General features: G+C 46.7%; 1 protein-coding gene across 12 annotated transcripts in view; it reads left to right on the top strand.

Moving 5' to 3' along the window:
* AFDN (afadin, adherens junction formation factor) overlaps positions 1 to 25100 on the top strand; it is a 2107422-nt gene that overhangs the window by 1750035 nt on the left and 332287 nt on the right. For all 12 annotated transcript variants that reach the window (XM_069607417.1, XM_069607414.1, XM_069607416.1 and 9 more), the window contains one exon: positions 12861 to 13049. In XM_069607417.1, the coding sequence (XP_069463518.1) occupies positions 12861 to 13049 (189 nt within the window). The remainder of the gene's footprint in view (positions 1 to 12860; positions 13050 to 25100) is intronic.

Below are 25100 nucleotides of genomic sequence, written 5' to 3'. Positions count from 1 at the left end.
AGCAGGATTCTAGCAGTGGGACTGGGTGCACTAAAACAACCCACAGCTACACAGAAATCCTAACAGGCTTACGGTAAGTACATACCCAGGCAAACACAGTATTTCAGGATTGAAGAAGATTTTGCAGCAGGAGAACTTCAGGGTCTGCAGCCAAATACCTGGTCAATGGATTCCTTGTCGTGGTGACTGAAACAAGACCTCAGAAGGAACTTTGCAGCAGGGAGCGATGAAGAAGGCTCTAGGCGAGGTTTCCCTCAAGGCTGAATGCGGTTCTGCGGATTTGGCGCATTTTCAAGGAGCGCAGAAGAAGACAGAAAATTGCGTTTAAATTCTCGTCGGTACAAAGGTCCAGCACTCTGGTGAGGGGACTTTTCAGACTTGATTCGTGTCTCTGGAGATCCACCAAGATGCCCACGAGGTTTCAGCGAGATTCGGAATTCGTTAGACCATGCACCACACGATGGCTTGAGCTCCCAGGGTATTGAGGTATTGCAACAACGCAAGGTCTCAGCAACACGTGGGATGGCTCAAAATGCAGGTCTTCTTGAGTCTAGTGGGTCTCACCAGGCTATGGGTCAGGGTCCTGGTTTTCGGAGTCCCCAGGTCAATTGGAAGGAAGGGCTACAGCAGTTTCCTGTTACACAGCAGGCTCTCCTTCGCTGGAAATCGTTTCAGCTGCTTTTCCTTCATCTTCCTCTTCGGTTTTGGTTCTAGTGGTCGACTTTTCTTCAGCTTCCAGGTTCGCAGTATTTATCAGAAATTACAGCACAACCTCTGCCTTCTCTCTCCGCATTTTTGAAGAAGGTGCGGTCTGGTTGTCCAATCAGGACAGCCAGCCCCCCACTGGGATTTGTCCTCATTCAAGCAAGGCGTAAGACAAAGGGCTGGAGCCTGGGTGGGGAGTCCAGAGGACTCCGGCCGAAGATAAAAATCACACAAAGGAATTTCCCGCCCTGGATGTCAGGGGAAGGGACAAGAAACACTAAAATGGCAACAAAAAAAAAAGAAGACCGGGGCCATTTTGGTAAAATACGCACCCTTAGGTGCCTTTGCTGCAGCTGTGAAAACAGCCTGCGGTAAAGGTGCACCAAATGAATTCAAGGTATCACTGCCACCAGCCATTGAAGGTAAGCTTGTCACTGTAACAGAATTGTTACAGTTTTAATGTGAAAGGGGATACATTGCATCTCCCCAGCACTCCACATAAGGTGGGGTGTGCTGGTTTCACTTAACAAAATGTAAAAGGGATCCAAAGATCCTTTCTACCCATGGGAACTGTAGTTCACTCAAGGTTAGGAAAAGAAAGTCCAAAGGGGAGCCCCTAGGGCAACCCAGCAACAACAGGCACTTATTACCAAAAAGTTGTTAAAGAGGATAACTTTAAAAAGACACCATGGAGAGTCAATAAAATGACACCCATAAAAAGAGTTAAAAATCATGCGAGTGTGGAAAAAGGTTTTCACTCACTGAGGTATTATAGAAAAATATCCCACTAATAAAGCAAAAAGGTCTGGGGTTGACACACGTCAGGAAGATTTACCAGTTCTGTCCAAATCCTATCTAACAGTCCCCGTTTTGGGAGCCGCACCTGGAGTGGATAAAGTCTGCCTGTCTTTTCAATTTTCAGATATATTTGTCTACTGAAATCACATCAGTGCGCCTGTTCTCATTTGGTTTGGTGCATGATTTGAGCGTTGTGTTCCCTTTACTCTCGCAGTGGGAAACTGTTATGGAGAATTCTCAGAAATATGCTAATTCCATCCACTTTAGAGACCCCCAGCAACTTTGCTGTATTTTGAGGACTTGATTTTTTTGACCTGGAGAGAGTGAGACCCTTTTTTCCACCCTCTCTTGTATTTTAATGTGATTTTTGAACTCTGTGTTTCTTTTGGTTGTGGAGTCTGACAAACTCCATAGGCATCATCTATTACATTGTGTCACACAGCACCTTCAGTGCAGTGACATAGGGAAGTATTTCAGATTATCCAAAGGTTTAAATACCTTCTCTGGGATAAACTACGGTTTCCAAGAGCAGTAAAGTGAATTCTGATGTTTGTTAATCTGCTTAGAATCACATGCTGTGCATAGGTCCGACATCCAGTGGTCACTGCGGAGTATTGCATTTTGTTTTTCGTAGTCGAAAAGGGACGTCGACAAGGCGTGTCTGAAACACTATCCCTATAGTGACGTGCGTTGTACCCACAATCCCTCACGCGTCGAGGTCCCTCAGATTGTTTTTTTCCGCCCAGCTACTGGTCACCTTTACGCGGAGCTCCTCGAGAGACATTGCAGATTTCATCTCCTCGACCTTTGGTCGTTTTCCTATATTAATATAGAACATATCGATCCCCCCCTCGACGCTGCTGTGAAGCTGTCTCCGCCGAGCAAGATCTTCGACGGAGGGGACGAGCGGAGGAGATCCTTCGGCGTTGCCGAACACGTGGCCTGGCCTCGCAGGCCATATACAGTAGGGAGAGTGGGGGTCGTGGGACATCTCTGGTTCTTTTCTGAGAATGCCTTTCCTTTTCCCCTTCCTTTCCCTTGGGGTGGTTATCACGATTTATTGCCTCGGCTATGGAGAGGACACCCTTTAGGTTTTGCCCGCTTTGCAAGGGCAAGTTTACTTGGCAGGACAAGCATTCACGGTGTAACCGCTGCTTGCCCCTCGATCACAAAGAGGAAGGTTGCACGGCTTGTCGGCTTCTTAAGCCGAAGACTCTAAAAGACCGTAGGGTCACGAGGTGGGTGGCCTACGCTATGTCGAAGGCCGACGCTCCACCCACCGTTGCTACCTCCGACAGTGACGAGGAACGTGATACCACGACCTCCGCTACGGAAGTCGAAAACCCCCCTAGAGAGCGCACACGCGCTTCGTCGTCTGTCCCCGGCCCCGACGGGCTCGGCTCACGCCCTGCTTATGGGGATGAACACCCCGGCGACATTGACGCACACAAGACCACACATAAGCACACAACCCATGGCTCTTCTTCGTCGAAGGCGAAGAGAGCATCAGCGCCCAAGGAGACGCAGATTCCACCGGCGGCCTCCTCGGACCGTTCGGGTTCGAAGCCCCTCTTGCAGCCGCGACCAGCGACTGGGCTTTTGGCAAATAAGGGCGCCGCCCCCAAATCATCGGCCGGCGCGCATCAGCAGAAAGCGCATGCCGCCGTAGAGCGATCGACACCCATAATGTCGAAACCACAGCCCTCCGCTGACAAACGAGTCGCTGAGAGCTTGGCGAGGATCGTGGTAGCCGACGCCCACAAGCGTACGCCGAAAGACACGTCGAGCGCTACGCAGAGGTCGAAAGACACGCCGAAAAAGCCCGAAGAAAGGCAGGGACTATCTCCTTCAGTCGAGGGGATTCCCAACACACCTGAAGGCTTTTCGGAGGGCGACGGGACACTTTCCTCGACGTTGTGGGAGAGGTCGAGCTGTTTTCAGCTACTAGACACTATTTTTCCCCCGCTAGACCGCTCAGGGGTACCCCATGAAACCAATGAAAGGCTCCATCTCTGCATGGAAAGAATGGAGAGGTTTATGAATACCCAGAACCCTCCCACTCCCAAGAGAATAAGAGAAGGGCCTCAGGAGGACCCCAGGGCCAAAATTCCGAGTCTAGTCAATCCCCACCAGGACACAGCCTCAGACTTCCATAGTGTGTATGACCTCACTGGGGAAGAACATTATTTTGAGGAAGAGGATGATTTTATGGACGAGGAAGAGGGACGGAACCAGGAGGAAGGTCTGGAAGACAGCCCAGACTTGGTAGGAGAAGGCTTCGGAGAAAATCCAGAAGAAGGACTTTCTCACCCCTGGCAATCCCCATCAATATATTCCGACACTGATGTCCTGAACCTAAATCCTCCTGACAATTCACCTATTAGAAACACGTCTCCCATTGACGATCAGCCCACATTTAATGCCCTGTTGCGCAGAGCAGCAGCACATTTTGAACTGGACACTGGGGAGCTCTCTCCTGAATTAGACTTTGTGGAAAGAGTAATTAAGGAGAAACCCCCGGTCAGTCAGACCATTCCCCTCCTCGCTTCGGTGAAGAGAAGAATCATCCCTTCGCTGTCCACACCCGCATTAATCAGAGGGGTCAATCCTAGAATTGAAAAACTTTTCACTCCTTCACCCTCAGACCCGCTGTACATCAGGGGACATTCCATTCCGGATTTCCTGGTAGTAACCAATACAAGAAAGAGGGCAGGGGTACCACTTTCCACCAGTGAGGCACCACCTGACAAGGAGGGCAAGCGGTTATATGCCCTTGCAAAAAGAGTTACATCCTCGGCTGCCTTTTCGGCAAGAATTGCGAACAACAATTCTTTGCTCGCTAGCTATGCGGACGCGCAGTGGGCCAAACTGCGCAAAGACGCCGAAGAAGCGCCGGAACCTTTACGTACACGCCTGCTTACAACTATTGGCGAAGGAACCCAGGTCAACCAGAGTATTGTAAAGAACTCTCTGGATGCTGCAGAAACAGCGGGACGTTCCCTGGTTCAGGGAATACTCCTAAAACGCCACGTATGGCTGCGCAACTCAGGGTTCAAACCGGAGACACAGGCGTCTTTAATAAATAAACCTGTTGAAGACTCAAACCTCTTCGGGAAAGCGGTGGATGAGGCTCTGGAGATGGCTAAAAAAGAGTTCGATACTATCAAAACTCTTGACCAAATCTCTAAGCCCTCTACTAGGCGCGGCTATGGCAACAAACGCTTTTTTCGTGGCCAACGCCAACAACAAAACCAGCAGCAACAGTACCCTGCCACCAATTTCCAGACCAATAGTGGGCAGTACAGCCAAAGAGGCCAGCGTCGGGGCAAAGGAAGAGGCCGGGGGTCCACCCCCAGAGGCTCCCAAGCCCCCAACAACACCAAGTGACGCGAAGATTCGTGTCCCCTCCCATGCAAAACCGGTCGGGGGCCGGATAACATCCTTTCTTCCAGCATGGGAGGGTATAACGTCAGACCGCTGGGTACTTTCCACCGTAGCCCACGGATACTGCATCGAATTCAACAGTTCCCCAACATACAAACCCCCGAGGGGACATCGCATGACACCGGAACATCTTGCCATCCTTCTCCAAGAAGTACAACAACTGCTGGAAAAAGGAGCCATAGAGGTCGTACCTCTATCTCAGGTAACGGAAGGTATTTATTCAGTGTACTTCCTTGTACCCAAAAAGGATCTAACCATGCGCCCTGTATTAGATCTGCGCCCAGCGAACAAGTTTGTTAAACCCCAGAAGTTTCGTATGGTGACCTTACAAGAAGTGATCCCACTGCTATCACAGGGAGATTACATGACAACATTGGATATGAAAGATGCATACTTTCATATTTTAATGTTGCCAGCGCACAGAAAATACCTCCGGTTCATGATAGAGAGCAAACACTACCAGTTCAGAGTGCTACCCTTCGGCATAGCATCAGCACCAAGGGTATTCACGAAGGTGCTGGCAGTGGCAGCGGCCCACCTGCGCAGGTTGTCCATCCCAGTTTACCCTTACCTCGACGACTGGCTCATAACAGGGGATTCTTACGAAACATGCTTCTCCAATACCCAAAAGACTGTAGACCTTTTGTTCCAGTTGGGCTTCTCCAATCAACGAAAAGAAGTCCAGCCTAGACCCCAGCCGAATCAAACAATTCCTAGGGGCTCTAATTCAAACAAAGGACGGCCTCGTCTTCCCCTCCAAAGAGAGGGTACAAAACATGCTGTTTCAGATCCCTCAATATGTGACCGGTCGAGAGGTGACGGTACGCAAAGCAATGCGCTTGCTAGGCATGATGGCGTTGTGTATTTATTTGGTACCTCATGCGCGCCTGCGCATGCGCCCAATGCAAGAGTGGCTCAACAGCCAGTGGTGTCAGGCCAGCGGACTATGGGACGATCTAGTGGTGGTCTCGCAGGCCTTAGTTCTCTCGCTACGGTGGTGGACAAAGGAAAACCTGGGAAAAGGGAAACCCTTTGCCACACCCGCGGCGGAAGCCACTCTAACCACAGACGCATCCCTCACAGGATGGGGGCTCACCTATCCCATCAGACTGCTCACGGAGTGTGGACTCCGAACGTAGCATCCAAACACATCAATCTTCTAGAGCTACTAGCGGTGTTCAAGGCGCTAAAAGCCTTCCAGGAACACCTACAAGGCAGGACAGTGATGGTCCTTACAGACAGCACCACAGCCATGTATTACATCAACAAGCAGGGGGGAAGCCACTCTCCAGGACTGTCCAAACTGGCCCAAAATATATGGAAGTGGGCTCTCAAACAAAATATGTTCCTACTGTCACAACATGTACCAGGGGAACTCAATCTGCTGGCAGACAAACTCAGCAGAGATTTCCCCCTGCCCGAAGAGTACGAATGGCGACTGATCGAAGACATCGTCTTCGACGTCTTCACACAATGGGGATTCCCAGAAATAGACCTGTTCGCAACCCTGGAGAACTCACAATGCCAAAGTTACGCCTCCAGGTACCCCCAGAACCAATCCAAGGGGAACGGTCTGTCGATTCAATGGTCAGGGAAATTTGTTTACGCTTTTCCCCCGACTCCCCTTCTCAACAAGGTGGTGCACACGATGCACCAGGAACAAGTAACCATGATACTGGTGGCCCCAATGTGGGCCCGACAGCCATGGTTCGCTCACTTGATGGAGATGTCTCTATCTCCCCCAGTGAAACTCCCCTGCCCGTACAACATGCTGTCACAAGACAAGGGCAGGACTCTGCATCCATGCCCCCAGAACATGAACTTAGCAGCCTGGCTCCTGAGATCATAGAATTTGGACATCTACAGCTCCAGCAGAGATGCATGGACATCCTCAGGGAAGCCAGAAAACCTAACACTCGCCACTGCTATTCTAGCAAGTGGTAGAGATTTGTCATCTGGTGCAGAGGAAAGAGCATCAACCCGATTGACTGCTCTCCCACACATATTGTTCTATACCTGACCCATTTATTGGATTCAGGTCTAGTGTTCAATTCCATTAAAGTCCACCTAGCGGCACTTTCTGCATACACCACTTCCCAACTCAAAGTGTCGTGGTGGAAGATCCCTGTTATAAAGGCCTTCTTGGAGGGAGTAAAGAGAATACACCCCCCGATAGCTGACCCAGCTCCCGGATGGGACCTTAACGTGGTACTTACCAGACTCATGGGCTCACCATTTGAACCCATGCACAAAGCATCTCTTAAAGACCTCACTCTTAAGACTGCTTTTCTAATAGCTATCACCTCCATCAGGAGAGTAAGTGAACTACAGGCTCTTTCTGTTCTAGACCCCTTTGTTACAGTTCACAGAGATAAGGTGGTTCTACGCACTCACCCAAGGTTTGCTCCGAAATTCATCTCAAAATTCCACGTAAACCAGTCTATAGAACTACCAGCGTTCTTTCAAAATCCTTCCAACTTGGGAGAAAGGACTCTGCACACACTAGATGTCCGCAGAGCAGTCATGTTCTACATGGAAAGAACCAGACCACTGAGGAAGACTAATCAGTTCTTCGTCTCGGTGGCAGCAGGAAGAGAAGGGGATGCAGTTTCAAAGTCCACTATTTCTAGATGGATTGGTCAATGCATCACTCTCTGCTATACTCTTGCTAAGAGAGAACTGCCCTTTAGGCCAAGAGCACATTCTACTCGAGGCACGGGGGCGTCCATAGCATTCATTGCAAATGTTCCCCTTGAGTCCATCTGCAAAGCGGCTACCTGGAGTTCTGTGCACACCTTTACAAAACACTACTGTCTAGATGCACACTCTAGATCTGACTCCCAGGTGGGACAGGCAGTATTAAGACATCTTTTCTCTACTGTTCCTTCTCATAACCCACCGCCAACTCCGGGTACTGCTCGCTAGTCTATGCACAGCATGTGATTCTAAGCAGATTAACAAACATCAGAAGACAATGCATTACTTACCGTAAAAGCATTTCTGATGGTTGTATCTGCTTAGATTCACATGCGCCCACCCTTCCTCCCCGCTCGGATGGAAGGAACATAGACTTCCTTTTATATCTCTCTCTTTTCTGTACTCACTCACGTCTAGAAGGCTCCCTCAGGGCAGAAAAATACAAACAGAGGGACCTCGACGCGTGAGGGATTGTGGGTACAACGCACGTCACTATAGGGATAGTGTTTCAGACACGCCTTGTCGACGTCCCTTTTCGACTACGAAAAACAAAATGCAATACTCCGCAGTGACCACTGGATGTCGGACCTATGCACAGCATGTGAATCTAAGCAGATACAACCATCAGAAATGCTAATGCATTGTCATTTACTTTACTTGCATTTGTAACTTTATAGACCAGCACACACTATCTTACAATAGGGTGCTGGAGGGGTTACTTAGTATCCCCTTTGTCTATCTTCTCATGCAACAATTTTATTTTACCCTTTCCTCGATGAACGGCTGGTGGCAGTGGTTTACTTTTAACTACCGTGGTGTGCATTTACCGCGGGCTGCGTTCGCAGCTGCAATGGCCCCAGTCTTCTTTTTTTGCCATTTCTTCTTGGAAAGGTCCTTCTTGAGATTTACTCTGCGTGCCACACCAGGTTTGGTCTCTTTGTTCACTTTGCCTTTGGCAGGATTCACGAGTGAAACCCACCTCTGGCTCCAGGGAATCTGGTGGGGGCAGGAAGTGAGGGAGGTGCCCGAAACTCCCTGTGCTTAGCCTCCTAGGAGACCCACTCAGCACTCTGTAGTGATTGGCCAACTGACTGTCCGGCTATGACAGCCACCCTGCTGGTTGAGTGACAGCTAGGCTAGAATGAATGGGAGAGAAATGAATAAAAGGCGAGGCTTTTTGCCTGGTAGGCAGAGTAAACCACTGGAACGAAAGAACCAAAGGCGAGCTTGAAGAGGACGACTGCTGCAACTCCTGGAGCGTTGGTTTGCCCGGTGAAGCCGTGCTGTACGTCCAAATCGCTAAGTTCATCTCGACAGAGAAGCCCTGCAAGGACGACTTCTCCCTTTGAGTTGGTGGGACCAATCAACTCGACACTAAAGCCACCTGGATACCATTCTCGGAGCTGGTTGTTTTTTACTCAGAGTGCTGCAGGAAACCGAATAACCAGGGAGAGGGACACCGGTTTGTGTGCTTTACGACAGCTAACAGAATTGAAGATTTGCCAAGTGCAAGCTTTGACTAATCCCAGCGCAATGCAGGAGTCCCCCGACGTCCTCCCTCTTGTCCCCACGGCTGAGGCCCAGGAACAATAAAATATACAGAGCTGCACAGGAACAGGAGTCATCTGCTGCACTTTTACTTCAATCCAAAGGTACTGTAAAGTCTGAGAGAACTTAACTCTTATTGTAGAGTTGCTTGCATCTTCGACTACTCACAAGCCTAAACAGCTTGCGGCCCTCCATTGATTCTTCTAAAACATTGTGCAAATACTTTCCCTACTTACCTACCAGAAGTGCTTCAGCTCATATAGACTTTTGGCCATTGACTTTGGCTTAACCTGTAATAATGAATGACTCTGCTTAGGGGATCCAAAAGTATTTCCCTGGTTAAGAATATTTGTGTTCTCTTGTTTGTTCTAATAACCTTTTCCTTAGACCAAGTTCTAAGAGTATTCTAAATACAACAGTAAGATATTAATGTCCCCAGCACCCTAATTATTGATGTCACCTGAGGGTGTAGGTTGTGGCTGTGGGCCATCCCAAACCGGTCTTTACTGATTTAGAAACTAAGAGTGTGTAGTTTTGAAGTGTATTTGTGTGTTGCTTTTATATTGCTCCCTTCTAACTGACTGATCAATAAATTATTATTATTATTATTATTAATAATTGTTTTTTCAAGAAACCTTGTGTGTAAGTGTTTATTTGAATACTTGTCGCTGTGAATCTCTGTGCAACTCCCCTACAGCTCCCATTGACCCCCCCCCCTTGTGATAAGCCTGGCTGCTCAACACGCTACAAACCTGTGTAGTACAGACTTGTACCAAAGGTTGGTTTCCTATTGCCAGGAGGTCAGGGTTGTTGTAGTGCACCCAAAGGGTACTGCATACAATCTTGCCTAACAGAAACTTCAACACATCTTTACCAGGTATCTGTGAAATCTTAATGGTGACTTCTTTCCCCCCCCCACCACCTCACCCCCCATCTCTTTTTCTCACCTGTAATGGCCATCGTATTTCAGAGTTTAGTCTGCCCGTTTAGCTCTGTCAAACTGCTGCTTATCACTGTAGCATAACAACTCTGCACAGTATGTATGTTAGGTAATAATTGGTGCAGTCACACTGTGTGAGACTACCCAAGACTTATTTGCTTGGTATCAGGTAACCCACCTTTTGGTATAGGTCTTTACTACACAAGTTGGTAGTGTGACTGAGCAGTCAGACCTATCTCAGGAGCGGTAAATATTAGCTCTAGAGCTGTACAGATGAAAACACTCAATACAAGTATCCAAGTAAAACTTATGCTCAAGGTTTCAGTTATAAATAGTTATTTATTTAACACACGCTTTAAATAAGCATTCTTTAAAAAGGCAATTGATTGTAACAATTCAAGTAAACTTTGAAATTACTTTTCAGAATTAGTGAAGCTAGTTGGTAATCTTTGGATATGCTTCGTACACTTTTCCTACACCCTGAGGTTACTTCATACTCAAGGATAGTATTTGCATTTATATATCACACCAATACTTTTGTAAATTCTGAGTTGCAGAAAGGAAGGGTTCAGGGAAGTAAAAACATTAGAACAGTTTCTCAGAACACGTGAGGACAACTGAATTCTCCCATGAAGTCTAGATAAGCCCAATCCCAGCAGTAACAGTATGCAACAAGCACCAACCTATGAGAGACAAGCAATATCTAAGTCAATGGATTTGGAAGAGTGCCTTTAGGGAGCCAGGATAGCCAAAGTAATTCAGAAAAAAAGTCTATGATTCTGATGCACTGCTTGGATAAAAGTCTTGCACAAAGATAGTGTTCAGAAAAATCACTTGTAGGACACAGGCTGTTAAGCCTGTGCAAAGTGAGTTGAAATAAACTCAAAAAGTTAAGCAAGTGAAAGTCTCAAGTGAGACCACATGACTTAAGGCGGGAAGGTAAGTACCCACAAGCCTGGAAAAGTACCTTTGGTTAGAAGAAAGGAGTCCAGCTGGATTTCTTCTTGCTACTGCCAAGCAGGCCCTGGTTCCTGAGCCTCAGTCGTCTAGAAAAGAGGGAGGACGTCTGGAGGGCTCCTGCTGCGGTACTTGGGATCATCATCGGCAGCTACTTGTTTTCTTAGGGTCAGCGGCACATTGCGGTTTCAGCACTTAGCAAACGGCACTGATGCGGAACAATGGACACCGGTTGGACTTTCTGTGCTCCCACGGTCCTGCGCACTGGTGAGGGGGACTCTGGATGGATGTCTTGCTTTTGTGGGGGGGTCCTTGGGAGGCTACTGGAGTTTTTAGCTGGTTTTGTTCTGCGGCAGATGTTGCACTCGACTATGGACACTCAACCTCTGGCATTGGGCTTCTGCAGCAAAGGAGAAGCACAGCAAGTCGGGATGGTGCACAAGAGGAGTACGTCTCGGGGTTAGTTGGTCCCACTAACCCAAGGGGAGAAGGCGTTCCGTCCGGAGCTTCTCTGTCGAGGTGAAAAGAGGTCAGCACATTAGCCGGGCTTCACCAGGCAATTCAAGGTCCAGGAGGTTGCAGCAGGCTTCTCTTCTAAGTTTCTACCTGTAGTCCCAAAACACTCACCTTTTAAGTAGGTTTCTTCCATTCATGCTTAGCCTATGCTGTCAATCACACAGCAGGGTGCTGTCCTTTCAGTACAGCCAGCCAGCCAATGAGGACTAGTTTCACTCAGGCATTCCTAGAGACGAAGGACAGGGGTGCTTCAGGACCCTCCCTCACATCCTGTCCTTCCAGTCACACTGGTGCCAGGGGCACGCTTCAGGGCTGAATCCCACCAAAGGCAGAACAAACAAAGGGCTCAAACCTGTCTTTACGCACAGAGTAAAACCCAAACAGATAATGGCAAAAAAAGAAGACCGGGCCATTTTGACAAAATGGTCACCGATGGGTGCTGTACTGCAGCTAAGGGTTTAGCCTGCGGTAGAAAAGCACAACGGTAGGAAAAATTAAACCACTGCCACCAGCCATTTAAAGTAGTGAGGGTAACAAAAAAGGTTACAGGGGAAAGTAGGATAAGGGGCTACTAAGTAACCCCCCAGCACTCCACATAAGATGGTGTCTGCTGGACCCACAAAGAGAAAGGTAAGTAAAGTAAAGTTCACTTTACTATTCTTGCGAACTGTAGTACACACAAGAAAAGGCATTTAAACCTTATGAGAAATCCAAAGGTGTTCTCAGTGACACTGCACTGAAGAGGCTGTGTGTCACCATACAAAAAGCAGATGCCTATGGAGTTTGTCAGACTCCAAAAACAGTGAAAGCACAAAGTCCAAATCGGGTAAAAACACATGAGAGATTGAGAAAAATGTCCCACTCGGGAGTTGGAATTAAAAAGTCCTAAGTGCAGCAAAAGAGCTGCGGGTCTCTAAGGATGATGGCAATTAGCACAGAAATGAAAATTCTCCCTAACAATGTACTTCTTCATTAGGTGGATATCACCTCCATATTATATCCTACTAAAATCGATTGAAAAGCAAAGCAAGTGACTATAATCAGAAGTGGAATTTACGGGAGGGAGAAACAGAGCAACAAAGTCCCTTCACATTCATCCAAGTCCTTCTATGAAAAGTGGTACATTCATGGCATCAGTATGAGGTCTGGCCAACCTTTGAGAGAAGAGTCATTAATCAGCGCAAATATTAACTTGACTAGTTCGAATGTTTGTGTGTGATAATTTGTAATTCCTGTTATATTTTACACTTTGTAGGAAGAAGAACAACCATCAAGACCTGAGGCTTATCCTATACCAACACAGACCTATTCTCGGGAATATTTCACGTTCCCTGCTTCAAAGTCTCAGGATCGTGTGGGGCCTGCTCCGAACCAGTGGCCGATTTACGATGATAAGCCACAAGTCCATGTGGAGAGTAACCACTCTAGCAATGCATCCATTCAGGTAGAAACAGAAAAAATACAAAGAAAAAAACCTCAAAATGTGTTCTCAACTTTTCTGTCCCAATAACCAGATTACATTTCTTTGAGTGAAAATGCATATAGAGGTCTATTTTCAATGGTTAATCTACGTCCTCACACTTTTTCCTGAAGAGATTATTTGAATCTAAAATGTTGACATTGATTGCGCACACACACAAATGTGCTCAGGTGCTTACATTATCGGCATATGTTAACATACTGTTTTTAGGTATAATTGCATCATTAACAGATAATGCCATCCGATCATAATGTACTGTCTCCATACACCATGTTTTGCCATCAAATACCAGATAATTTGCACATAAGCGACACCCACATTCGTATTATATGATCACCTTGCCTCAAGGTCCCCAACCAGGGGAATGCATATCTGTAGGTTTCTTCTAATAGAATTCAGTCGTGTAACACAACATTTGGGGGGCCCTGCAAGTAATGCTAAGGGCCCCCACCCCGACTCGGCAACAAATTACGCGTCTAGATTACCACGCTTGCGCAATACGCACAAACGTGCTGCTGCCGGGGTATGCCACACACTGGAGTAGGAGAAAGATATAAATATATGTTTTCATACATTATGCAGCACGCTATCTGAGAAAAATTGTCTAAAAGGCCAGCGCATTTGCAATTTTTTTGAAGGGCACAGGTGTAACGCTTACCTGAACTCTGCGGGGACACAGTAGTGGGAAACTGCTGGGCACAAGTCTGGGACACTGGAGTGAAAACTGCTGGGCACAATTCTTCCCTTCTACCTTGCTAGCAAGGGGTCCCTGCATAAAACACCAAAGATTCCTTAGTGTGTGTAAAGTGCTCAAAATCTTGGATTCTATGAGAATTCTCCTTAAAATTCTTACCTAGGTTATTTTTGAAGCGAGCTATCCATCCTGCATCTGTGCAGGGGCTCTAGTTCTGCAGAGGGACATCCAGATGAATACAGTGGGGTGGAAAGGGAGCAAAAGTGACAGAAGGGGAAATTCCTACTATGCTAGTGGAGCCCCACTGGGCATGTAGTGAAAAATAGGTCACAACCCACTCAAAAGAAAGAAATACCAACACATGGCCAAATGTGTTTAACACCCCAAAAGCTTCTTCTTCCTAAGTATGTGTGTATAACAGGATGAACTGAACTGGCACAAAAACAAACGTGCAGCTGCACGTAATAACAACAATGGGCAAAACCTTTCAATAAATGCCTTAACTATGGAGTAGAAAACCTCTGTGTAAATACAAGCCCAAACGCACTTCACTGTAAGGAGTAACAATGCCTTTCACTCAAAAGACTGTAGCAGGTGAGGAGCGGGAAAAACGCTCGGTAGCAATGCCTGCCAAATGCACTTCTAAATAAACGCAGCAATGTCTTTCCCTCAGAAGCCTAAAGCTAGCGAGGAGCGGGACACGCGCTCAGTAGCAATGCCTGCCAAATGCACTTCACACTAACATGGCAATGTCTGTCACAGGAGATAGTTCGTCAGCGGAGAGCGGGAACTCGTTTTACAGAATGCTGACTGAACGCTCTTCACAAGAGCATGTCTTTATCACTCTGCAATAAATAAAGTCAATAAACTCAAGAGCAAGCCGCTCGTAAAGAAAAAAGAAAACAGATACTTGCAATGTGTAGCGCTGACAGGAACAATAAATACTTATGCCGCTGACAGGAACGAGTGCATTATTAGAATGCAGCAGTGCAGAAAATGGAAACTAAATGACTGAAGTTATTTGGTGCTAAAGGACAGGCTGGGGAGGTGAAGGAAAATACTAAAAGGGTTAGAATATGGGACCAATGAACCAATGAAGCGAAAAACTATAAGTTGACAGGACAGCTGACTGGAACTGCGGTAAGCGTCAATTGAAGGCAATGATGACGCGAAGCAGGGAACTCTCGAGGGGAGGGGCTTAAATAGGAGCAGGATGACAACCACTAGACAAACACTGCTCACCTCCCAGAATAAGCTAGACGGCCATGTATAAAAGTCAGGAAGTGACATCAATTCCCCTCCAGTGCTCCGAGTTGTTTTTTTATGGCCCAAGAATTATACATGGAAGACCACTTCCTTTTAGAGTCAATTAGGGAACCTTTTCCTGTGATCATGACAGTATTCCCCCCCAAGGACCCCCCTTTTCCAGGTTTGCTAGGGTTATTCAAATGGAAGGATTTTATCAAGCGGGGTGCATGAATATTTTCAAAAGGTTCCCAAGTTCTATCCTGTGGCCCATACCCCTTCCAGTCCACTAAGTAGTACAACTTTTTACGAACTACCTTAGAGTCCAGGATAGCCTTTACTTCATACTCTGGTTGGTCCTTTTCCACAACTATGGGAGCTGGGGAATCTTGAATTCGGGTATTAGGACTCACTGCTTTCAACAAGGACACATGAAACACTGGATGAATCTTCATATTCTTGGGAAGCGTTAATTTCATAGCCACTGGATTGATAACCTTTTCTATATTAAAAGGACCCAAAAATCTTGGAAGGAACTTCCCGGACCCTCTCAATCTCAAGTTCTTTGTAGCCAACCACACAGTGTCTCCCACCTTATACTCCGGGGAGTTTCTTTGTTTTTTATCAGCAAACTTCTTCTGAGCTTCTTTTGCTAAGTACAGCTGTTTTTTTGCTTGGTCCACTGCAGTAGCGATATTGTCGTGCAAGGTTTTGATTGCAGGCATTTCCAAGGATTCGTGTGGATCATGAACAGAGGTTCGGGGATGCCTTCCATAAATAGTGAAAAATGGAGTCAATCCAGTGGATGAGTGGACTGAATTATTGTAAGCGTATTCTGCAATCCACAAAACCTTGAGCCAGGAGTCTTCAGTCTGATGGAGCATGCACCTCAGATACTGCTCCAATGTTTGGTTCGTGCGTTTGGTTTGCCCTTCCGTTTGTGGATGGTAACTGGTGGGCAAACGTACTTCAATTTTAGCCATTTTACAACATCTCTTCCAGAATTCCGAGACAAACTGACTTCCTCGATCAGACACGACTATGGAAGGAAAACCATGTATCCTCACAATGTTCTCCAAAAAGATTTTGGCCAGAACTGATGCAGTTGGTAGACCTTTCAGGGCTACAAAATGCGCCATCTTGGAAAAAAGGTCTACCACCACCAGGATGGTGTCAAATCCGTCGCTCTTAGGTAAATCTGTAATAAAGTCTAGCGAGAGGGTATGCCAAGGAAGAGGTGGAACATCCAATGGCTTGAGAAACCCAGCAGGTTTCATTTTCTGAGATTTGTTTTGCGCACAGATTCCACAAGTCTTGATAAATTGAATCACATCTTTTCGCCAGGTAGGCCACCAGAAAGATCTCTTGACCTTTTCCAACGTTTTTGTAACTCCAGGATGTCCTTCCATCAAAGCACTGTGGTAGTCAGCAATCACTTGTTCTCGCAACTTTTGAGTAGGTAAGAAGAGTCTTCCATTATAAAATGGCAACCCTTCCTGGACACAACAATGTTCTTTCTCAGACTCCCACTTTAGCAATTCTGCCGTGCTAATATTTGCTTGGATTTCTTCTCGCAGCTCTTCAAACAATGAATCTGTGGTATTCATAACTCCAAGCACTTTCTCTGCAGAAATTATTTCCACTGGGGTTGTGGCAATGTAAGCCTCTTCACCCTTACCCAGTCTGGACAGAGCATCAGCCTTTCCATTACGGATACAAGGCCGAAACGTGATAACGAAGTCGTACTCCGCAAAGAAAAGGGCCCATCTTAACTGTCGCGCAGATTGTGCCTTTGCAGAGCGTAAATACTGCAAATTCCGATGATCAGTAAAAATGGTTACAGTGTGCCTAGCCCCAAGTAGGTGATGCCTCCATTCCTTCAATGCACATTTTATTGCCAACAACTCTTTATCAGTGACAGTATAATTCAATTCAGCCGCAGAAAATGTTTTGGACCAAAAGGCCACTGGGTGCATCTTTTGCGATATTGGATCACGCTGTGATAAGACTGCACCCATGGCCACATTGGACGCATCGGTTTCCACCACAAAGGGAAGATCCGGTCTGGGATGTTGAAGAACTGGAGCCACTGTGAACTTCTCCTTCAGTTTCTGGAAGGCCTCCTGTGTCCAATTGAAGGTTTTGTTCTTTTGCAGCAAGGACGTGATGGGATGAACCAGTTGAGAAAAGTCTGATACAAATCGTCGATAAAAGTTGGCAAACCCCAGAAAACTTTGGACTCCTTTCACAGAAGTTGGAGCTGGCCAGGAAAGGATGGCGTCAACCTTTCTGTTGTCCATTTTTACCCCCTGCGAAGACGACATGAATCCCAAGAATTCAACTTCAGGAACATGGAATTGACATTTCTCCAACTTCACGTACAAGGAGTTTTCTTTGAGGATCTGAAGAACGTCAGTGACATGTGTAAAATGCTCCAGAGGATTGGCTGAAAAGATCAAGATGTCATCGACATACACCACTACACAAATATCCAGTAACTCGCGAAATATGTCATTCATAAAAGACTGAAATGCAGCTGGTGCATTACATAGCCCAAAGGGCATAACCTGGTATTCAAATAGTCCATAGCGAGTGCGGAAGGCCGTTTTCCATTCATCTCCAGGTTTTATGCGAATGAGATGGTATGCCCCTCGAAGATCAAGCTTGGTGAAGATCTTGGCTCTCTTTACTTGGTCCAATAGGGTAGAAATGAGAGGCAGGGGGTATCGGTTCTTCACAGTGATTTGATTCAGGGCTCTATAATCGATGCATGTTCTCAAATGTCCTTCTTTTTTGGGCACGAAGAACAGAGGTGATGCAGCAGGGGACTTAGATGGTCTAATAAATCCATTGGCCAAATATTGATCAAGGTAAGCTTTCAGATGAAGGTTTTCCTTTTCCGTTAATGCATAAATGCGATGACAAGGAAGCTGAGCTCCTGGAATCAGGTCTATCTGTCAATCATAAGGCCTATGAGGGGGTAAAATTTCGACTTGCTTTTCTTCTTGAAAAACATCCTGAAACCTTTGATATTCTGAGGGCAATGAACCAATGAGGCCCAACATGATCTCAGTATTCTTTGTTGGTTGCTCTAGGCCCGTAGAAGGTTCAGAGAGACTACAATTCTCAGAACATTCAGAGCTAAACATCAAGGTCCGTGCACGCCAATCAATAACAGGATTACGTTTTTCCAACCAAGGCATTCCTAGGATAATTTGAAATTGTGGTGCTTGAATTAGGTCAAAGGAAATCCCCTCCTTGTGTCCTTCCTGGCAGAGCACGATGAGATTGTTTGTTAACTGAGTCACCGGGCCTGACACTAGAGGGGTGCCATCGACCCCAGAAACATTTTCAGCTTCCAATTTCTGCCTTAAAGGAATACCCAATTTGCTCGCTAGGTGTAAATCCATATAGTTGCCAATTGCCCCACAGTCAATATATGCGTTCAACGCAAATTTTTTTGTGGGACATTCTGGACTAACTAAGATGATGGGGAAACACAAAATGCGAGGTCACAGAAACCTTCTTCACGCTCGACAAGCTGACCTCTACACTTGTCGGGCACTGGAGTTTTCCGGACTCGGTTCTTTCTTCTCCTGACTGATTCCTCCTAGGGGCTTTCTTGAGGGTTTCACAGGACAGTCTTTCAGGAAGTGCCCCGCCTTTCCACAATATAAACACAGCTGCTGCTGCCGTCTCTTATCTCTTTCCGCTTGAGAGAGAGGACCTCGAATTACCGCCACCTGCATGGGTTCGACATGAGTCTCTCCCAATGATCTTCCAACAGATTCCTTAGGACGTACAAAATAAGCTCGACCTTCTGGGCGGGCCCGGTCTGTTCTTCGATCTTGGAGCCGATGGTCTAACTGGATGGTTAAATCAATGAATTCTGTGACACCTTCAGGTGGGTTCACCACCTGTGCTAGGACATCCTTCAACTCACTCCGCAACCCGCGGTAAAACAAGGTGGTTCTTTTTTCCGAAGGCCAATTGGTTTCTGCAACTAGTCTATTGAAGGTTGCCACATATGCCAGTAGATCTTGATTGCCCTGTCGCAGCGATAACAACTCATTATCTAGGGCTTGACCCTGAGTGTGACGCGCAAATAACTTTTCCAGTTCCCGCTGAAACTCCTGAAAATTTCGTAACAAAGGATCAGCTCTGTTGACAAGGGGAATAGACCAGTGGGCTGCATATCCACCAAGATATGACAACACAAATGCCACCTTAGACTGGTCCGTGGGAAAAACTCCTGGTCTACATAGAAAATGTAGTCTACATTGGTTTAAGAACACTGCAAACTTCTTTGGGTCTCCATTGAAACGCTCCGGGAGAGCTAAGGGAATATTTCCTGGTACAACCACTTGAACTGGAACAGCTGATGCAGATGGGGCTGGAACTTGTGGATTACCCTGAGGCAAGGGAACCTGTCCAGCTTGAGACTGCAATAGTTGGCGGGCCAATTCTTCGGTCCTATCCCTGTTTACCACTAACTCCCTCCTCAGAGCGTTGGTTTCTGAACGAGCTGCATGAGCCTCAGCTCTTAATTCCCCCAACAATTGGACCAACTGATCCACCTCTGGAGTTCCCATGATGTCCAGACAGAGTATGTTTCAGTACGGCTTCGCGTTCTGTAACGCTTACCTGAACTCTGCGGGCACACAGTAGTGGGAAACTGCTGGGCACAAGTCTGGGACACTGGAGTGGAAACTGCTGGGCACAATTCTTCCCTTCTACCTTGCTAGCAAGGGGTCCCTGCATAAAACACCAAAGATTCCTTAGTATGTGTAAAGTGCTCAAAATCTTGGATTCTATGAGAATTCTCCTTAAAATTCTTACCTAGGTTATTTTTGAAGCGAGCTATCCATCCTGCATCTGTGCAGGGGCTCTAGTTCTGCAGAGGGACATCCAGATGAATACAGTGGGGTGGAAAGGGAGCAAAAGTGACAGAAGGGGAAATTCCTACTATGCTAGTGGAGCCCCACTGGGCATGTAGTGAAAAATAGGTTACAACCCACTCAAAAGAAAGAAATACCAACACATGGCCAAATGTGTTTAACACCCCAAAAGCTTCTTCTTCCTAAGTATGTGTGTATAACAGGATGAACTGAACTGGCACAAAAACAAACGTGCAGCTGCACGTAATAACAACAATGGGCAAAACCTTTCAATAAATGCCTTAACTATGGAGTAGAAAACCTCCGTGTAAATACAAGCCCAAACGCACTTCACTGTAAGGAGTAACAATGCCTTTCACTCAAAAGACTGTAGCAGGTGAGGAGCGGGAAAAACGCTCGGTAGCAATGCCTGCCAAATGCACTTCTAAATAAACGCAGCAATGTCTTTCCCTCAGAAGCCTAAAGCTAGCGAGGAGCGGGACACGCGCTCAGTAGCAATGCCTGCCAAATGCACTTCACACTAACATGGCAATGTCTGTCACAGGAGATAGTTCGTCAGCGGAGAGCGGGAACTCGTTTTACAGAATGCTGACTGAACGCTCTTCACAAGAGCATGTCTTTATCACTCTGCAATAAATAAAGTCAATAAACTCAAGAGCAAGCCGCTCGTAAAGAAAAAAGAAAACAGATACTTGCAATGTGTAGCGCTGACAGGAACAATAAATACTTATGCCGCTGACAGGAACGAGTGCATTATTAGAATGCAGCAGTGCGGAAAATGGAAACTAAAAATGACTGAAGTTATTTGGTGCTAAAGGACAGGCTGGGGAGGTGAAGGAAAATACTAAAAGGGTTAGAATATGGGACCAATGAACCGAAAAACTATAAGTTGACAGGACAGCTGACTGGAACTGCGGTAAGCGTCAATTGAAGGCAATGATGACGCGAAGCAGGGAACTCTCGAGGGGAGGGGCTTAAATAGGAGCAGGATGACAACCACTAGACAAGCACTGCTCACCTCCCAGAATAAGCTAGACGGCCATGTATAAAAGTCAGGAAGTGACATCAATTCCCCTCCAGTGCTCCGAGTTGTTTTTTTATGGCCCAAGAATTATACATGGAAGACCACTTCCTTTTAGAGTCAATTAGGGAACCTTTTCCTGTGATCATGACAACAGGAATGCTAATGCTTTAATATAATGCTTTGCTATAAAAAAAATGCCATGCCACAATGCGCTCTGCAGTGCGTTCCGAGGTGAGTTATTCAAGTTACCAGCGGTGCAACCCCATTTTTGTTAGCTCCTTTGATAATTCATTTTTTCCGTGCTTTCCCCACCTCTTTGATTTCTCTCATCTGCCTCGCACTGACTTCCCACTTTGTTAAACCTCCTGCCTCCCATCCCGCCCTCTGGCTGTGATTGGTCTGCTCAAGGCTGAACACCCCACTTCAACATACCTCTGAGGACAGCCCCTGCCCGTGCAGCCCCCTCAGCAAAGGGCCCCAAGGCAATGGGCAGCTCCAGAAGAAGCGGCTCCACATGGTGTCTGCCGGTGTCCGCCGGAGAAGTAGACAGCCATCAACCAGCAGCGACAAAGTAGGTGTGGTGGGGACAGGGGGCACTGCAATCACTGCACCCTGGTTTCACCATCACGGTCTTGTGGCTAATGCTGGATTTGACTTGTATGCACTTCATTGAGTCAGTGTGTGTCACCCTTTGTCAACTCTCATGCTGGACGTCCTTTGCATCTTGTACTCGTGGTGGCCCTGAATCATGCTGTTCCCATCTTCCTCCTGTATCCTGGCTTGCAACATTGTGTTACTACTGACTTCTGCAGTTGTATTCGCTCTCCCCTCTTCTCCACTCTTTTTGTTCTCTCTTCCTCTCCCTTTCTCTTTTCCCGTCTCCTCCGCTCCTCCCCTTACTTTCTTCTATGCACTTACTCTATCAGAATTGTCCCTAGACCTAGCATGATAGCAACCTAGTCTCTCCTACCGCCTCCCCTTACTTGTGCCTCCACCCTCCCCCCCCGCCCCGTCCAGCACTATCTGAAATGGCATCAGGGCTAGTACGATAGTCGCTTGTTTTGTTCCTCCCTTTCTGCACCCCTCTCACTCACCTTTTGTTTTTCTCCGGCTGTAGCAGAAATGTCGTCAGGCCTAGTACAGTATTCGCCTGTCTATTTCCATTTCCTTACCACTCTCCCCCACCCTTCCTTATCTATGCCTTAGCTCTTGCACTATCTGAAATGTCATCAGGCAGAGTACAATAGTTAATTTCACATCCTTACTGTTCATGGCCTGTAGGCCTGTAAGAATGTCATTGTATTTTCCCTTGTTCCCTCCCTTGCCTTGAAGCGTTTTGAAACAAATTGTGTATAGGCGCTATATAAATAAACTATCATATCATAAACTGGCCCACCTCTCTCATATCACATCATCCACACCACCCAATAGCTTGTAGCCTGCATGTAACCATTTCTATTTAGCAACTGTTTCCCCATATAGACTCCCCGAGTTGTGAACTGTATTGCATATCTGTCTCACATCTAGGAGAACTGTACTCTGACTGTGCTTGCTAGTCCAGACAGATTTGTAATTATTAGCTTGCATTGCATCTGGATAGAATTGTGGAATGTAATGTTGCGTCACATCCCGATGGAGTTGTGGAGAATGGCATGCATTACATCTGGATAGAACTGTGAAAGATAATGTTGCGTCACATCTGGATAGGATTGTGGTAATTGGCATGCGTCACATCTGGATGGAGTTGTGGGGATTCGCATGCGTCGCATCTGGATGGAGTTGTGGGGATTGGCATGCGTCATGTCTGTATGTAGCTGTAGCGATTTGCGCCACATCTGGATGGTGATGCTATTGGCCAACCCTACTGGGAATCTCACCCCTCTGCATGCAGCCCTCGTACTCAAACCAAACACTACATCTCATAACTATTTAGAATAGATTAAAGTGTCTATATGGGCCGGCGCCTCATTGGGACGGAGTTGTGAGGGCTGACTTTGCGTCACATCTAGACAGTTGTAATAGTGTATTGTGCCAATCAATTGTATGAGTTAGCCTTATCCCAAATCTAACCTGATTTTGAAAATGACCCTGACTGTGTAAATCAGTCCTATCTCTGCATTTACTTAGACTGTGTTAGCCAGGCACTTCATGATTTGAGACAGATTGTATGGTTACACTTAGCCCTTCTCTCCCACTGTCTAGAAATCTCAGGTCTAGGTGCGTTTTCTCATTGAGTGTCATCCTGTGAGATGTGGGCCTGGAATCTAGGTGTGTTTTGTGAGAAAGGCATGGTGGCAACAAGTAAGACTGACACAAGTGATCACAGTTTAAGGGTGTTTATTGAACAATGAATTCTGTATGCACGTTGGAGAAACTCTGAATCTAAACCTAAATCTATGATGGGAGCAAGCATCAACCCTCAAATGAAAATAAGGCAGTCCTAGAGGCGTTTTGTCAAAATGAAAGGGCCTATACTACGGAACCTATTGCCAAACCTTGCAAATAAAGGGTGTGGGATCGTTTTTAAGAAAAGAAAGAAGTGTTTTCAAATAATATGTCAAGATGCGGTAGCCTGGGGACTTCCTTCGACACGTTTTGTGCATGGGGTAAGATGGGAGCTTGGAGCACAGTACAGTCTCTGGCTTCTCCAGCACAAGACAACAGTTTCATTGGCAGTTCTCAGGACTGTCGATGGCCAAGTCTAGTTCTTGGGAGATAGCTTAATCTCCCTCTGCCAGGCTCGGACAATTCTTCTCTGGCATCCCTCCTTCGGGTTCACGCTTTCCATCTCTTAACATTTGTTTCCACTTTTCTTCATCTTTGGGGTGAAAACTTCTCACCCTTGGATCCCCCTCTGCAGGCTGTGACCCCTCTCGATTCCTAGCCTCCCTTCACCAGGTTTACTGTGGCTCTCAATCAGGGTGCTAGTGGCTCACCTCTGAGTCCCCCTCTTCTGGCCGCCAACCCCTCTTTACCTTCAATGTTCTCTTTTATACAATTCAATGTATGCAGGATTTACCTCCCTCTCTTTCACACTGTTCGTAGAACAAAGTCTTTCGATTCTACAGGGATTTTGCTTGACCCTTTTAGGACCACTTTGACCTATTTCGTTGGCCCTTCTACAGCCTTCTGCTAATTGTAGTTTCACTCAGATGGGGATCGACCAGAGTCTCCCACGTGATGCTGGTTCCCCTCTGCAGCTTGTCTCCCCTTAATACTTTTACAGTTCATTCACAGTTCCTTGAACTTGGGTAAAACTTGCCTCTTTGCGATTCTCTCACTCAACACAGCCCAGTTCTTATGGATTCTCCCCTCGACTCACCGGCTTTGATGAACCGATTAGCCCTTTGGCTTTCCTGGAGTCAAGGCTGGTACCACTGACGCAGGAGCTTCCCTTGCTCCTGCTTATCGGCATAAGCTGGCCCTTTGTATCGTTGACATGTGCTGCAAGACACTTCTGCTATTGTTTGCGGTCTTAGGCTCTCTTCCTCAAAGGTTCGGTGGGTCTGGGGCGAAAAGGGCAAGTTCACTTCTCTCCTTGCCACCCTCTCAATTCCCAGCGCCTTTCTCCTTCTCTTGAACTGCTGCATGGTAGCCGTCTCGTCATGCTGTCTGCCGTGCTCGCCTTGCTCGTTCTGTGCTCTCCTGCCTCACCTTTTATCCCTGTGGGGAAAAGCAAGGGCTGTCGTGTGTGTGATTTGAGTCAATTGCCGCACTTTGCCTGACCCTCGGGTTGGGACATGTAAGGTACAAATGTTTAACATAAGTCCGATGTCTGTTGTGTGGTGCAACGATGTTTGTGTCAGAAAAGGAGGGGGGGGCAGTGTTTTTTGAATGTCCTACGTGAGAGGCTGGGGAACAGGTGTCAAAGGAAGGGGGATACTGCATCTCACCCATCAGTGTCACACACTCCTCAAGGACCCCCATCCAGGTGATCCTCCCTCACTGGTCCACCCCCAGGTACTGGATCCAATACCAATGGCCGTGTCCTGGACACCAGGATAACTGATCCTCAATGTTTAGGCAAGGAGACACCTTCAGGTTTCCTCAGTTTCCAATAATAGATTTTGTGAAAGGAACACAAAGTTAAAGAGCTAAGAAAAACAATAAAACAAATCCTCTAACCCAACTCTAAAACCTCAACCTTCAGCATA

Source organism: Ambystoma mexicanum, chromosome 4q, assembly GCF_040938575.1.
Source record: "Ambystoma mexicanum isolate Mex_15411 chromosome 4q, UKY_AmexF1_1, whole genome shotgun sequence".
Classification (NCBI taxonomy): domain Eukaryota; kingdom Metazoa; phylum Chordata; class Amphibia; order Caudata; family Ambystomatidae; genus Ambystoma; species Ambystoma mexicanum.
The sequence above is the reverse complement of the archived record's forward strand: the minus strand, read 5'-3'. Positions and strand labels throughout refer to the sequence as shown.